Source organism: Typopeltis vanoorti, chromosome 11 (assembly GCF_054136105.1).
Source record: "Typopeltis vanoorti isolate ZY-2024b chromosome 11, IOZ_Tvanoo_1.0, whole genome shotgun sequence".
NCBI classification, from domain to species: Eukaryota; Metazoa; Arthropoda; class Arachnida; order Uropygi; family Thelyphonidae; genus Typopeltis; species Typopeltis vanoorti.
In genome coordinates, this window is record NC_143559.1 from 19,553,954 (window position 1) to 19,571,167 (window position 17,214).

At 38.1% G+C, this 17,214-nt stretch overlaps 1 protein-coding gene across 3 annotated transcripts in view; it reads left to right on the top strand.

Annotated features, from left to right (window-relative positions):
* LOC150101351 (methionine synthase-like) overlaps nucleotides 1–17,214 on the top strand; it is an 815,136-nt gene that overhangs the window by 363,286 nt on the left and 434,636 nt on the right. For all 3 annotated transcript variants that reach the window (XM_090400909.1, XM_090400910.1, XM_090400911.1), the window contains exon 18: nucleotides 14,243–14,359. In XM_090400909.1, coding sequence (XP_090257035.1) covers nucleotides 14,243–14,359 — 117 coding nt within the window. The remainder of the gene's footprint in view (nucleotides 1–14,242; nucleotides 14,360–17,214) is intronic.

Below are 17,214 nucleotides of genomic sequence, written 5' to 3' on the forward strand. Positions count from 1 at the left end.
AGTTCTTCCAAAATGAGTGCGCAACTTGTCCAAAGTATTTTGAATCCCAACTAACAATTTCATCAAGCAGCTTATTTAATTGTTTCATTTGCATTTTTGTAGGGTTATAACTAATTTCTTGATAGGTGGATGTATCCTGTAAAAGGCAGTCTATCTTCCTCTCATAGTTGGCCTTATCCATTACCACTACCGCTTTTCCTTTATCTGCTTTTAAAATAGATATATTGCTCTTTTGTCTTAATGAAAACAGTGCATGTGTTTCAGTACTAGATAAATTACATGGAGGTAATTTGCTTTTAAAAAGTGAAGCAGCAATTTCAAAGTGTAGTTTATTAGCATCTTCGCTGGAAAGTCCTAACAGATTGTGTTCGATGTTATGCAAAAAATCAAGATATGGGATGCATTTAGGTACCACAGCAAAGTCATGGCCTTTAGCTAATACACTAGTTTCAGCATCAGACAGTGGGTGTCCAGAAATATTCACAATCCATTTATTTGTAGGAGTATTGTCAGAAGTAATTTTTTGCTTATGGCATAAAGATTCATGTTTTTGCATCAGTCTGCTGGAATGTCTTTCATAAGAACAGGCTAAAGGTTGTTTAGAAACACATAGAACAATAACAACTACTGTATGTACCTTGTATTCCCATTCCTTTGATTTGCTTGTTTCTACATACTGATGATGTACTGTTATTTTCAGTACAAAATATATGTCATCATCATCATCATCATCATACGTATCAAGGATTTAGGCCTAGCATGGCCTGTTCCGGCCTTAGAAGTCATCGTTGAATCCTTTAAGAGGACATCCTGGTTTTCTTTTTCCTAATGGCTTGTACTTTAAGGCTTGTTTTGGTAATCTTTCTGTTTTCATTCTTTGAACGTGTTCCATCCATTTATGTTTATATTTTTTAATTTTTTCTATTACTGGTTCTTGGTTTAATTCTTTCATAATATCTTCGTTTCTTTTGTGATCAAATAGGGTATACTTTGCAGTTTTTCTCATAAACTTCATTTCTGCTGTTGTTAATCTTTGTCTTTTTGTTTTATTGTCCAGTTCCAGAACAGGGGGCGCTAGTGGGTCAAGCGCTACGAACGTGTTTTGAAGAGCTCCTGATTCAGATAAGTTTTACTAGGAATAATTAAGTATATATGTGTAATTGTTTAAGTAAGAGCAGCTGTAAACGTTGTACGCTACCGATATTATTAGTGTGGTTTTTTTTTTCTTGCTTAAACTAAATACGAAAACGTTAATATTAGACCTAGTAACCTGCAGAGAAAAAAAAAAAATAAAAAATGGCGGCGGCATTGTCATTCCATGATTTTAATTTTGATTTCAGTCGGTTCGTTAAGTGTGAGGTCTGTTATATGTATTCCTTCGACTACATAAATGATTTGTGGATGTTTAGTGCGGATGGAAGAAGGGTGTGTGCGAAATGTGACCTGAACGAGGAATTGATGAATGCGAATATGAAGTTGATGACAGAAAGTGCTAGTACCGATTGTGTCACGAGTGCACGTTTGAAAGAGAAGGATGGCGAGAAAGACAGGAGAAAAAATGTTAAAAAATCAGGAAAAAAGAAAAACAGCGATTTGACAACCGTAACGGATGTTAAAAGGGACGAAAGTGAGGCGGAAAGAAACGAAATTGGGAGAACGAATGAAAGTAGAAATGGTGTGGTGCAGAAATCGCAAGTAAAAAAAAATCGAAAGAATGAATGATAGCGAAAAAAGAATGCCTGATGGCAAAAGTTGAACGCATGTTGGAATGAAAGTACTGAACCAAAGAAAGATGAATGACAGTAAAAGTGAGAAGAATGATAGCGAAAGTTGGACGCATGTTAGTCCGAAAGTACGGAAACAAAGAAAGATATGTGAGAGTGAAAGTGAGAAGAATGATAGTGAAAGTTGGACGTATGTTGGACCGAAAGTACGGAAACAAAGAAGGATGAATGAGAGGGAAAGTGAGAAGAGGGGGTCGAGAGTTAGAAAGTTAGAAAGATTTAATGATAGAGTGAATGTGTCGCGAGGTTCAGAAGGTGAATTGGATTGGATGAAGCAAGAAATGAAATGGATGCGGAATGAAATTAAGAGAATTCTGGTCAAAACTATTAAAATAAATCATGATGGCATGAAAGAGATAACAAAAGATGAGCAAGTGGCGTTGTATGGCGACTCCATTATTAAAGGTGTGCTAGAGGATAAAATGCACGAGGTATGTTTTCCAGGCGGTAAAATGAGTAGAGTGATTGAGGCATTGAATATGAGGCGGGAACGAGCAAAAGAGTTAATTGTATTAATTGGTACGAATGATTTGAGAGAGAACAAAGAGCATGTCAAAATGAATGTCAGGAGACTGCTTGGAAAGATAAAGGAGAATAGTGTGACAGGAAGGGTGGTCAGTGTGTTGCCTAGGTATGATTGTGGTGAAATGAGGCGGAGAGCAAGGATTATGAATGATATTCTGGCTGAAATGTGTGAGGAGATGGGAGTACAGTTTGTTAATGTGTGGAATGAGTTTGAGGGACGAAGTGAGCTGTATGGGAGCGATGGACTGCATTTGAGTGGTTATGGTGTGAGTCGCTTGGAGAGACTGCTGCTGGAAGGTAGAGAAGTGAATAGAGAGAATGAATCAAATCGAGAGGGGAGTGATGTGGAAAAGCAGGAGAGTAAGACAGGAGAGATTGAAGGAGTGGAAATGAATGTGGAAGTGAGTGGTATGAGTATAGAAAATGAGAGAATGGGTGTGCAAGAGGAGCAGAGAAACGGCGAGGCTCAGGGTGGACAGGGATACACAGCGTGAGAAAGGTGGATGCTCCAAGAGGAGGTGAGAGAATGTGTAGGCAGGAAAGTAATGGAATGATCAGGGATCAAAAGGAAACAGATGGAATTGCAAAGGGTACTAAAATGAAGAAGCAGAAAGGGAAATGGCCCCAGTCCAGCATGGAGAGATCACATCGAGTGAGTGGTATCAGTGGAACTAGCTGTAGATCCAGAAATGAGTTGTTGTGTTTGTATACCAATGCTAGAAATATAAGAAACAAGGCAGATGAAATGGTTGCACTAATTGCGTCTGTGCACCCAGAGATTGTCGGAATAAGTGAGACATGGTTAGATGAGGATGACATCCTGACAGGAATAGAGATGGAAAGGTATGATGTGTTTCGTGAGGATAGAAGGGGTAAAAAGGGAGGGGGAGTGCTATTGATGATAGAGAAAGAGTTATGTCCATACAAGGTAGAGATGCAACAAGGGAAATGGGGCCAGTGGTTTTGAGGCAGTATGGTGTGAGATAGAGGTGAATAGAATCAAATACTTGGTGGGATGTTGTTATAGACCTGGTAATGTGGATGGTGGTGATAGTGAAATGTATAGTCAAATAAGCCAAGCAAATAAGAAAAGGGTGATCATTATGGGTGATTTTAATTATGGCAATATAGACTGGAATGAAGAGATAGCAACTGGAAATAAAGAAAATGAGTTTCTTGAGTTTTTGAGGGATAACTACCTCAGACAGTATGTAACAGAGGGCACAAGAGGATTAAGGGTCTTGGATTTGGTCATCTCATCGGAGGATGTAATTATCAATGAGGTATCAAATCATCCACCAATTGGTAGAAGTGACCATGAGGTGATTACTTGGGTGGTTGCCAGCAGTGCAAGGACCCCTGTGAAAAAAGGGTATATGTGGAACTACAAGGGGGGTGATTATGAAGAGCTCAGGAGACAGCTTGCAGGTGTAGCATGGAATGAGGAGTTAGCTGGAAAAGAGATCAATGCAGCTTGGGGTATTTTCAAAAACTATTTAGTAGATGCAATGTCTAAATGTATACCACGGGTGAGAAGGTTAAATAAGTTAGGTGTGAGATGGATGAATAAAGAGATTAAGCATGCAATACAGAGAAAAAGGGCATTGTGGAGGCAGCATAAGAGAAGTGGAAGTAACCAATTTCATGACTTCTACAAAGACCAGGCAAGGAGAGTGACTTGGTTGGTGAGAGTAGCTAAAGAGAGGTATGAACAGCAGTTAGCTAATGAAGCTAAAAAGAATCCTAGGGAGTTCTTTCGATATGTAGCCAGCAAAAGAAAGAATGATTATGGAAGGATGACATTGATTGGAGGAAATGGTATAAAGACAGCTGTTGCAGAATGTGTGGTGGAGATACTTAATGAGCAGTTCATAAAGATCTTTCAATCTTGTGAATGTGACTTCATGGAGAGATTAAGAGCAGTTGATGATGGGGAGGAGAGACTGACTGTAAGTGAGCAAGAGGTGTTTGGGGAGTTGAGTTAACTAGATGTAAATAAGGCTGTGGGACTTGATAATATATCACCGCGTATTCTGAAGGAATGTGCCAGAGAGTTGACACCTGCCTTGACATATTCTTTTAATACGAGTCTTGCACTTGGTGAAGTCCCTGAAGAGTGGAAGGAGGGCAAGATTGTGCCACTTCATAAAGGAGGTGATCGAACTCAAGCATCAAACTATAGGCCTATCTGTGTGTCAGGTGTTGTGGTTAAGTTGTTGGAGAAGCTTGTGAGAACTAGGATCCAGAGTTGGGTTGACAACAATGGTATAATCTTTGATGGACAGCATGGATTTGCTAAAGGGAGGTCGTGTTTTAGTAATCTACTTGCTTATTACAATAAAGTGACTGCTTCCTTGGACAGAGGAGAAGGATACTGTGTATCCTTCTCCTCTGTGTATCCTTCCTTGGACAGAGGAGAAGGATACACAGTAATATACTTGGATTTTGCAAAAGCATTTGATAGAATACCTCATGATAAGTAGACAGTCAAACTAGAGCAGATGGGGTTGGATATTAGATTAGTGCATTGGATTGGAGACTGGCTATCTGATAGCTATCAACAAGTTGTGTATGGGGGTGCAATATCCAGGAAAAGGAAAGTCACTAGTGGAGTGCCTCAGGGATCTGTTTTAGGGCCATTACTATTTAACTTGTATATTAATGATATTGGCGAAGATTTGGATGGAGATATTCAGTTGTTTGCAGATGATGCAAAGTTGGGACGAACCATAAAGAGTAGTGAAGATGTTGTGGCCTTGCAAGAAGACTTGAATAAATTGAGTGATTGGGCAAGCAAATGGGGGATGTGAGTTCAATGTTGCAAAATGTAAGGTTTTAAAATTTGGAAAACAAAGATGGGATGCAGAATTTATGCTTGGTGAGAATATATTGTTGAAAGTAGAGGAAATAAGAGATCTGGGAGTGATAGTGGATAAGGATCTAAAATTTAGGGGACACATCGCCAAAATTGTGAAGACAACACAAAGACTTCTGGGAATGATGAGGAGGACACTGACGTGTAGAAGTAGGGAGATTCTTGTTCCATTGTATAAGGCTTTGATTAGGCCACACATGGACTATTGTACCCAGATTTGGTCACCTGGTTTTCAGAAGGATGAAGAGATGTTGGAAAGGGTCCAAAGGCGACTGACTAAGGTAGTTTCTGACCTCTGGAATGTCGAGTATGAGGAAAGATTGAAAAGATGTAATTTGCAGAGTCTAGTGGAGAGAAGGAAGAGGGGAGATATGATAGAGACCTACAAGTTGGTAAGGGGTTGTTATAGGATCAATGGTGGAGAAGTTCTACAGCGAATAGTGGGAGATTAGGGGAGAACCAGAGGTCATGCCTGGAAACTTTATAAAGAGGGTGTGAGTAAGGGAGTGAGAGGCAGGTTTTTTTCGTGCAGAGTTGTGAATGATTGGAATGCCTTGCCTGAGAGTGTGGTGTCTGCAAGGTGTTTGAATGTGTTTAAGACCCGGTATGATGAGATGTGTGTGAGATAAAAGGACCTCCTAGATGAGTCTTTGACTCCATGAGGTCTTGTTTAATAATAATAATAATAATTTCGCTTCCATACATTAAGACCAGTAAGGCTAATGTATTGTATACTTTTAGCCTGGTTTGTTTTTGAACTAGGTTTGGTTTAAATATAGAGTTAATTACACCTGTTATTTTTAAATATTTTGCAATTTTTACGTTTATATCTTTTTCATTTTCATATATGATCATACATCCTAGGTAGTTAAATGAATTCACCTGTTCTAAGATCTTGTTATCTATTACTATTTTAGTTCTTGCTGGATCTTGTCCTTTAAAGGCCATAGTTTTTGATTTTTCTGTTGATATTATCATACCATAATCTTTGGATATCTCATTTAGATTTAAAATAGCTTTCTGCAAGTTATCTTCAGAATTTGTAATTATTATTTGGTCGTCTGCAAAGAGGAGAGTGTTTAAGTTAACTGTAGGTGAAAGTTTAATTCCTTGGTGTAAATTTTTACTCCAATTTATTATTATTTCATTTAAGTAGATATTAAAAAGAGTTGCTGAGAGGGGACATCCCTGTCGGATCCCTTGGTTTATCTCTCTTGTATATGATAGCTCGTGATTTAATCTTATTTGTATTTGATTATTTTCATATATTATTATTATTTTTATTATTATTATTATTAAACAAGACCTCATGGAGTCAAAGACTCATCTAGGAGGTCCTTTTATCTCACACACACATCTCATCATACCGTGTCTTAAACACATACAAACTACTTGCAGACACCACACTCTCAGGCAAGGCATTCCAATCACTCACAACTCTGCATGAAAAAAACCTGCCTCTCACTCCCTTACTCACACCCTCCTTATACAGTTTCCAGGGATGACCTCTGGTTTTCTCCTGATCTCCCACTATTCTCTGCAGAACTTCTCCACCATTGATCCTATAACAACCCCTTACCAACTTGTAGGTCTCTATCATATCTCCCCTCTTCCTTCTCTCCACGAAACTCTGCAAATTACATCTTTTCAATCTTTCCTCATACTCAACATTCCAGAGGTCAGAAACTACCTTAGTCAGTCGCCTTTGGACCCTCTCCAACATCTCTTCATCCTTCTGAAAATCCGGTGACCAAATCTGGGCACAATAGTCCATGTGTGGCCTAATCAAAGCCTTATACAATGGAACAAGTATCTCCCTACTTCTACACGTCAGTGTCCTCCACATCATTCCCAGAAGTCTTTGTGTTATCTTCACAATTTTTGCGATGTGTCCCCTAAATTTCAGATCCCTATCCACCATCACCCCAGATCTCTTATTTCCTCCACTTCCAACAATATATTCTCACCGAGCATAAATTCTGCATCCCATCTTTGTTTTCCAAATTTTAAAACCTTACATTTTGCAACATTGAACTCGCATCCCCATTTCCGTGCCCAATCACTCAATTCATTCAAGTCTTCTTGCAAGGCCACAACATCTTCACTACTCTTTATGATTCGTCCCAACTTTGCATCATCTGCAAACAACTGAATATCTCCATCCAAATCTTCACCAATATCATTAATATACAAGTTAAATAGTAATGGCCCTAAAACAGACCCCTGAGGCACTCCACGAGTGACCTTCCTCTTCCTGGATATTGCACCCACATACACAACTTGTTGATACCTATCAGACAGCCAGTCTCCAATCCAATGCACTAATCTAATATCCAACCCCATCTGCTCTAGTTTGACTGTCAACTTATCATGAGGTACTCTATCAAAAGCTTTTGCAAAATCCAAGTATATTACTGTGTATCCTACTAAGTAAGTAGATTACTTTTAGTAATCTACTTACTTATTACAATAAGTAAGTAGATTACTAAAACATGACCTCCCTTTAGCAAATCCATGCTGTCCATCAAAGATAATACCATTCTTGTCAACCCAACTCTGGATCCTAGTTCTCACAAGCCTCTCCAACAACTTATCCACAACACCTGACACACAGATAGGCCTATAGTTTGATGCTTGAGTTCGATCACCTCCTTTATGAAGTGGCACAATCTTGCCCTCTTTCCACTCTTTAGGAACTTGACCAAGTGCAAGACTCGTATTAAAAAAATATGTCAAGGCAGGTGTCAACTCTCTGGCACACTCCTTCAGAATACGCGGTGATATATTATCAAGTCCCACAGCCTTATTTACATCTAGTTTACTCAACTCCCCAAACACCTCTTGCTCACTTACAGTCAGTCTCTCCTCCCCATCATCAACTACTCTTAATCTCTCCATGAAGTCACATTCACAAGATTGAAAGATCTTTATGAACTGCTCATTAAGTATCTTCACCACACATTCTGCAACAGCTGTCTTTATACCATTTCCTCCAATCAGTGTCATCCTTCCATAATCAATCTTTCTTTTGCTGGCTACATATCGAAAGAACTTTCTAGGATTCTTTTTGGCTTCATTAGCTAACTGCTGTTCATACCTCTCTTTAGCTACTCTCACCAACCAAGTCACTCTCCTTGCCTGGTCTTTGTAGACCTCATGAAATTGGTTACTTCCACTTCTCTTATGCTGTCTCCACAATGCCCTTTTTTTCTGTATGCATGCTTAATCTCTTTATTCATCCATCTCACACCTAACTTATTTAACCTTCTCACCCGTGGTATACATTTAGACATTGCATCTACTAAATAGTTTTTGAAAATCCCCCAAGCTGTATTGATCTCTTTTCCAGCTAACTCCTCATTCCATGCTACATCTGCAAGCTGTCTCCTGAGCTCTTCATAATCACCCTCCTTGTAGTTCCACATATACCCTTTTTTCACAGGGGTCCTTGCACTGCTGGCAACTACCCAGGTAATCACCTCATGGTCATTTTCACCAATTGGTGGATGATTTGACACCTCATTTATAATTACATCCTCCAATGAGATGACCAAATCCAAGACCCTTAATCCTCATGTGACCTCTGATACATACTGTCTGAGGTAGTTATCCCTCAAAAACTCAAGAAACTCATTTTCTTTACTTCCAGTCACTATGTCTTCATTCCAGTCTATATTGCCGTAATTAAAATCACCCATAATGATCACCCTTTTCTTATTTGCTTGGCTTATTTGGCTTATTGCTATACATTTCACTATCACCACCATCCACATTACCAGGTCTATAACAACATCCCACCAAGTATTTGATTCTATTCACCTCTATCTCACACCATATTGCCTCAAAACCACTGGCCCTATTTCCCTCTTGCATCTCTACCTTGTATGGACATAACTCTTTCTCTATCATCAGTAGCATTCCCCCCTCCCTTTTTATCCCTTCTATCCTCATGAAACACATCATACCTTTCCATCTCTATTCCTGTCAGGATGTCGTCCTCATCTAACCATGTCTCACTTATTCCAACAATCTCTGGGTACACAGACACAATTAGTGCAACCATTTCATCTGCCTTGTTTCTTATACTTCTAGCATTGGTATACAAACACAACAACTCATTTCTGGATCTACAGCTAGTTCCACTGATACCATTCACTCGATGTGCTCTCTCTGCCATTTCCCTTTCTGCCTCTTCATTTTAGAACCCTTTGCAATAAAATCTGTTTCCTCTTGATCCCTGGTCATCCCATTACTTTCCTGCCTACACATGCTCTCACCTCCACTTGGAGTATCCACCTTTCTCACGCTGTGTATCCCTGTCCACCCTTGGCTTCCCCGTTTCCCTGCTCCTCTTGCACACCCATTCTCTCATTTTCTATATTCATACTACTCACCTCTCCATTCATTTCCACTTCTTCAATCTCTCCTGTCTTACTCTCCTGCTCTTCCACATCACTCCCCTCTTGATCCGATTCATTCTCTCTATTCACTACTCTACCTTCCAGCAGCAGCAGTCTCTCCAAGCCACTCACACCATAACCATTCAAATGCAGTCCATCGCTCCCATACAGCTCACTTCGTCCCTCAAACTCTTTCCACACATTAACAATCTGTACTCCCATCTCCTCACACATTTCAGCCAGAATATCATTCATAATCCTTGCTCTCTGCCTCATTTCACCACAATCATACCTAGGCAACACACTGACCACCCTTCCTCTCACACTATTCTCTTTTATCTTTCCAAGCAGTCTCCTGACATTCATTTTGACATGCTGTTTGTTCTCTCTCAAATCATTTGTGCCAATTAATACAATTAACTCTTTTGCTCGCTCCCGCCTCATATCCAATGCCTCAATCACTCTACTCATTTTACCACCTGGAAAACATACCTTGTGCATTTTATCCTCTAGCACACCTTTAATAATGGAGTCGCCATGCAACGCCACTCGCGTTAGTTTTGACCTGAATTCTCTTAATTTCATTCTGCATCCATTTCATTTCTTGCCTCATCCAATCCAATTCACTTTCCGAACCTCGCAACACATTCTCTCTATCATTAAATCTTTCTAACTTTCTAACTCTCAACCCCCTCTTCTCACTTTCCCTCTCATTCATCCTTCTTTGTTTCCGTACTTTTGGTCCACCATACGTCCAACTTTCACTATCATTCTTCTCACTTTCACTCTCACATATCTTTCTTTGTTTCCGTACTTTCGGACTAACATGCATCCAACTTTCGCTATCATTCTTCTCACTTTTACTGTCATTCATCTTTCTTTGTTTCAGTACTTTCGGTCCAACATGCGTCCATCTTTTGCCATCATTCATTCTTTTTTCGCTATCATTTATTCTTTCGATTTTTTTTACTTGTGATTTCTGCTTTACGCAAGTTCTACTTTCATTCGTTCTCTCAATTTCGTTTCTTTCCACCTCACTTTCGTCCCTTTTAACATCCGTTACAGTTGTCAAATCGCTGTTTTTCTTTTTTCCTGATTTTTTAACATTTTTTCTCCTGTCTTTCTCACCATCCTTTTCTTTCAAACGTGCACTCGCGACACAATCGGTACTAGCACTTTCTGTCATCAATTTCATATTCGCATTCATTAGTTCCTCGTTCAGGTCACACTTCGCACACACCCTTTTTCCATCTGCACTAAACATCCACAAATCATTTATGTAATCGAAGGAATACATATAACACACCTCACACTTAATGAAACGACTGAAATCTAAATTCAAATCTTGGAATGACAATGCCGCTGCCATTTTTTTTCTCTCTGCCAGTTACTAGGTCTAATAATAACGATTTCGTAATTTAGTTTAGGCAAGGAAAAAAACCCACACTAATAATACCGGTAGCGTACAACGTTTACAGCCGCTCTTACTCAAACAATTACGCATATATACTTAATTATTCCTAGTAAAACTTATCTGAATCAGGAGCTCTTCAAAATGTGTCCGCAGCACTTGGCCCACTAGTGCCCTCGCCAATATACTTGTGATAGCTTTTAGGATATTATTTGGTATTTGTCTTTCTTTTAATATGTTAAATAATATGTTTCTTTTAACTTTGTCAAATGCTTTTTCAAAGTCAATAAATGCAATATGTGTTTCCAAATTATATTCTCTTCTTTTCTCTACTATTAATTTTAGGCAACAGGCTGGGTCTATACATGATCATCCTTTTCTAAATCCATTCTGTACCTCTAGAATAAAGTTTTCGGAATATTTCATTAGTTTGTTATTTAAGATTCTGCTATATATTTCGTAACAGGAATTTAGTATACTGATACCTCCGTAGTTTTTAGGGTCATCTCTATTACCTTTCTTAAAGATAGGAATCACAATTGCTTTTTCCATTCTATTGAGGGGGATACCAGTTGAGTAAATTTTATTTAAAAATAGTAAGAATCTTTTTTTGAATCTTGTTCCTGCGTATTTATGTAGTTCTGAACCTAGCTTATCTTGTCCAGGTGATTTTCCGTTTCTTGTTTCTTTCAGGCTGATTTCTAATTCTTCTTCGGTTATTTCCTTTTCATTTTCATTAATTGTTTGCCAGTTCTCTTTTTTAAAATATTTGTCTGTCCACAGTTCTGTGTAGTAATTTAGAAATTCTTCTAATTTTAATTCAGTGTTTAATTTTATGTTTTCTTTGATATCTGCATTTAGGTGTTTCAAAATCTTATATACATTGGGTCTTATTTTATATAAATCATATTCTAAATTAGAAACAAATTTATTCCATGATTTTCTATGTCTTTTTTCTGACTTCTCTTTTAGCTGTACTTTATGTACTTTCATTTTATTAGAGTTAATTACTGTCATTATTGTGTAATTGGTTAGCCTAGTGGCTATGCGCTTCGCAACCATATGCCTGGAAAAGGAGTGTCCTAGGTTCGATTCCCGTCTACGACGTGAGGAGCTTAAGGATCTTTCTCAGCCACAGCCAAGTTAGCCGGTCTTGGGCATGGACAGCAGGGTTCTCCCCCCACCTGTTTATCTGTTTTTTTTTTTTATCCTGCAAGCAGGCAAACCGGCCACCTGAACACACACACTGCTATAGTCAAAAAAATACATCCCCCCCAGCGGCAGGCTCGGCGACAGACTGGTTGAGGGCTGTACTAACAAAAAGTCACATCAAAATGTAACATGCGGACCTTGCATTGGAAGTGGGATAAATGCATAGAGGAAGAAAAATATTGTGTAATTTATTGTTTAAGGACAAGGAAAATTTTTATGCTAATAAATGCGAAGAGATAGAGTTCCAGATATGGAGACATAGTTATAAAAGAATGTTTCACAATGGTTCATTTAGTTGGTGACCAAAAACAAATGGTCCTTTGGAAGTCAGAGCTATGAACAGAGTAACAAAATCTCAATCACATGTATTTAAGTAAATGGAAAGGATGCTAGCTGTATCAAGCTTCAGAACTATTGGTGTGGGCCTTTGTCTGGGGCAGCCATACAAGAGAAGGCAAAAAATCTGTATCAAGATTTGATAAAAGATGAAAAGCAACTGATACCTTTTGCTGCAGGTTGTGAGTAGTTTGTCTGCCATAAGAATTGCTATGCATTCCACAATCTCCACAACTGGCAAGGATGCAGGTCATGTTACCACTGAAGAATGTCATTAATTTCTTTTCAAAGTAAAGATGCAGAAGGAAGAGGTTACACAATGAGAGGTGGTTACAATTACAAGTTGAAAATTGCAATCACTCCAAATCCACCATCAAGCTGGTGATGCTAGAGTGTCATTTCTTGCAGGCTACTTTCTCAAGTTCTGACCACAATTTGAAGTCCAACGGATTCAGATTGGGACTTCCAAATGGCCAGTCGGATCGTGATATGTGGTTGGGCACATTTGCCTCCAACCACTGTTGTGTAGTCCTCACCTTGTGTGCAGGGGCGAATCCTGTTGGAAGATGCCTACCGAAACAAGGTGTTGTTCAAGGTCCTTACCACAGGTTCTGGCATGGTGTCCTGATACACTTTGGCAGAGGTTTTGAGCCCTTTCTCTCAGAAATGTAACTTGGATACCCCCCCCCCCCCCCCAACCATAACTAATGCAGGATGATCCTCTCTGAATCCTGGGTGCTATGGCACATGTTATGTGACCATTTAGGGCATATAACCAATCATTTTGCTTTTAAAATGATTTTGGTTAAACAACTTTTCAATAGTGAAAATCTTCTCATCTGTGAAGAGAATATCTCTGTGTCTGTTGCTTGCATACTGCCGGGGAAGTTGTGGTGCTAGGGAGTGTACAGTAGATAGGCTCTCACCCCCAGGTCATGGGTAGTACATGACATTCTTCTCTGTGAAATGTTCATCTCTCGTGACATCACTCTCTACATTCTCACAGGATTATAGCATAGGTGTGGCTGCACAAGCTGTTGCGTCCTAACACATTTTTGTCGACCTGTTCTTTGGTAGGCATATGCATCTTCTGCATCATTATAACAGTTAATAGTCCAATACACAAACATCCTACTGATCCCGAGTGATTTTTAGCATGTCAAAAATAACTATTAATGCAATCCAACCTTGTGAAGTGCTATTACAGCTACAGTTCTCATAATTTCCTCACTGCATTATAACCCATACAGCTAGACAACTCACTCTCTACCGATAAACACGTGAATGGTAGCAGCGCATTGCACCACCAACGAAACTGGGTTTGTGCAATTCTGTGGGCAGTGTGGAAGTTGTAACAGCATTTATGACAAGACTGTGTAAAAAACTGTATATAAAAGAGAAAAGAAATAGAAACACATACACAGTTACCTTTTTTTCTTTTTTACATGCACTTTTTATATCCACTTTATGAATAATCTATTGATGGTATGTTATGTGTGCCTTATATAAGTAATTTAATTGTTATTTTAATAAAATTTTTCTGTATAACTTTTCTCTTGACATGCTTTTACATTTGTATAATGATTTTAATGGATTTTTAGTAATTATGTTCTGTCCATAATAATATCGTTTTTTTATTAAAATTGTGTGCTACTATTATTATTATTATATGTATTTAAACTTTGGGCTTTTTATTTAGGAAACACTTCGGTATTCTTGGGTTAGTGGTGGAGTATCAAACCTGTCATTTGCTTTTCGTGGAATGGATAAAATAAGAGAAGCTATGCACAGTATATTTCTCTATCATGCAATAAAGGTAACAATTATTTTGATTGTAAATATGTTACAATATACTGAGGATATAACTATTATCATCATCATCACCAGACCTTCATTGAGTCAAAAGCTCATCAAAAGGAGGTTACACAAAAAATCATTGAACATTTCCTTAACCATTCACAACTTCTGTGCTCCACACTCTCATGCAATGCATTCTACTCACCGACCATTCTCCGTGCAAAGACCCTGCTGCCCTAGCTCATTATACCCACATTCTAGAAACACAGCAAACTTAGTGAATCTGCTCTAGACCTTTTTCTGAGATATCTTCATCTCCTTGAAAGCTAGGTAAAAGTAGGAAAACTAAGAAAAGTTATCCATGTGGTGGATCCATGACCACTAAACTCAAGTCTCTGTCCATCTCCTTTAAAATTTCCCAGTTTCCCCTACCAAATTTCAAGACCTTACATGCTGCATCATTAAACTGGTATCTCCACTCACTTGTCCATTCATGCAGTCTGTTCAGATATCTTCTCTACTCGTAGTTTTTCCTTGCATCATTGCAAAAAAACCTGCATATCTCCAGTAACCCATCCTAATATCATTAACATACAAGTCAAGTAATAATGGTCCCAAAACAGATTCCTGCAAGACACCACTAGTGATCTTTCTCTTTTGGAATATCATCTCTCTCCTCCCTAACTACCCACTTTGAGCCAGTTACCTATTCAACTCACTACTCTTTTATCTAATCCCATATGTTCCAATTTAGTTACCAGCTTGTCATATGACAATCTATCAAAGGCCTTTGAAAAATTCAAGTACACCACTATATATCTGCATCTTCCTTATTATGTGAATTTGACACCTTGTTGTAATACATAAGCAGATTACATGACCTCCTTTTAACAAACCCAATCTGTCCATCATAGAGAATAAATACTGTTATTGTCAACCATTTTTAAATCCTAGCTTTCAACAACCACTTTAACTTCTTAACCACAACTCCAGGCATACAGACCAGCTTACAATTTGTACTCCTATTCTTATGTCCCCTTTGTGAAGTGAAACAATTTTACCTGCTTTCTACTCCTTTGGGACTTGCCTTGTTGCAAGACTCATGTTTAACAGGGGCTGGGGATTGCACAGGTTGCCATTAGTTCTCTGGAGAGTTCCTTCAAAATATTAGGTGATATATTGTCAAGTCATACTGCCTTATTAACATCATATTTACTTAATTCCTCATATACTTCCTGCTCACTCACTCACTATGAGTCCTTTCTCCACTATACCCTCTACACTCAAGTTCCTCATGATGTTACGTGTATGAGGATGAAATACCTTGCTCATTGAATAATTCTATAAACGCTCATTGAACACATCAACTATATCCTATGCAGTATGTACTAATACTTCTGCATGTATTATTTTATTACTTAAATGTTTGCATAACAAGTATGGATGATAGAAAAATATGCTAAAGTGAGATACTAAATTTCTTTTGGATGTTAAATATTAGCAAACTTATTATTATTATTAAATTATTAGCATAGATGAGAAGTGTAATAATATCTTAAAGCATTTCAAAATGTGGGCTAGCATCACAGGAGTAATCACAAATTGGGTGGAAGTGCTAGTAATGATAACAAATGGAAAGGAGTGGAAGAGCTTAAGCAAGAGTTGATGAAAATGAAGCACTGAAAAATGAAATTGAACACCTGAAGAGGAGGTTGGCTGATGTGAATGAGGAGGAGGAAGTTAGTAATATGATGAAGGTCGTGTGTAGGAAGGGACACATAACAGATTTTCCAGATGAAAAACTGAAACAAATAACTGATGCTTTTCATGGAATGAAAGAATGGGCATTGAAATTAGTGGACACAAATGATTTAGGTAGTGAAAAAAAGGAAGGAATGAATGCAGATATGGATTTGAGGAAGCGGTTATGGGAAGTAATGGATAATAGTGTTGTTGGGAAAGTGGTTGGTGTGTTGTCCAGATATGATAATAGCAAGTTGAGGCGAACAAAGATAATGAATGGCAAGATGGCTGAGTTATGTGAGGTAAAGGTTGTTCAGTTTGTGAATATGAAGCAAATTTGGAACAGTTTAATTTTAATGGATTGGATTTGAATGAGTTTGGTGTTGAACATTTAGAGAAACTATTGTTTGCTGAATAAGCAGAGAATCAAGATGAAGTTAGTGTAGCTAATAAGCAGAGAGAGAGATCTTAAAGCAGATTAGTACAGTAAGATGAAGTTAGTGTAGCTAATAAGCAGAGAGAGAGAGAGAGATCTTAAAGCAGATTAGTACAGTAATGTAGATTATGAAAGGATAGGAGAGAGAGAGAGATAGATATAATGTTTAAGATGTGATTACTAAATGACAGACTGATAGAATGCATAAAGGCAGGATTAAATAGATATGAATGGCAATCAGAGAAACAGGATGGTCATGATATCATGAATTGGACAAGGGAAGTGTTTGAAATAAGGAAGCTGAGTGTGTTGTATTGATTGAGTCAATAAGCACTGAAATGATTAGTGTAAGTGAAAAAAAGGTGATCCTAGAAGGAAGTATAATTACAGGAATTACAATTAAAGAAATATAATTAAAATCTCTGTGTCTGAAATGTAATTATATAAATAATTACACAATTAAAGGAATTAATTACACAATTAATTAAATAAATATATTTGCTGCTGTGACTGTTACTCTCTGAGGAATAACTATTTTAAGCAGCATTATTGTAGCAACTCAAGGTTTTAAAGTATTGAATTTGGTAATGTCCTTACTGGATGTTGTTGTTAATGAGGTGTTATCACTGCTGCTGGTTGGTGAGAGTGACCATGAGGTATTGTTTGGGAAGTGGTATAACAAGAAAAGGTTATTG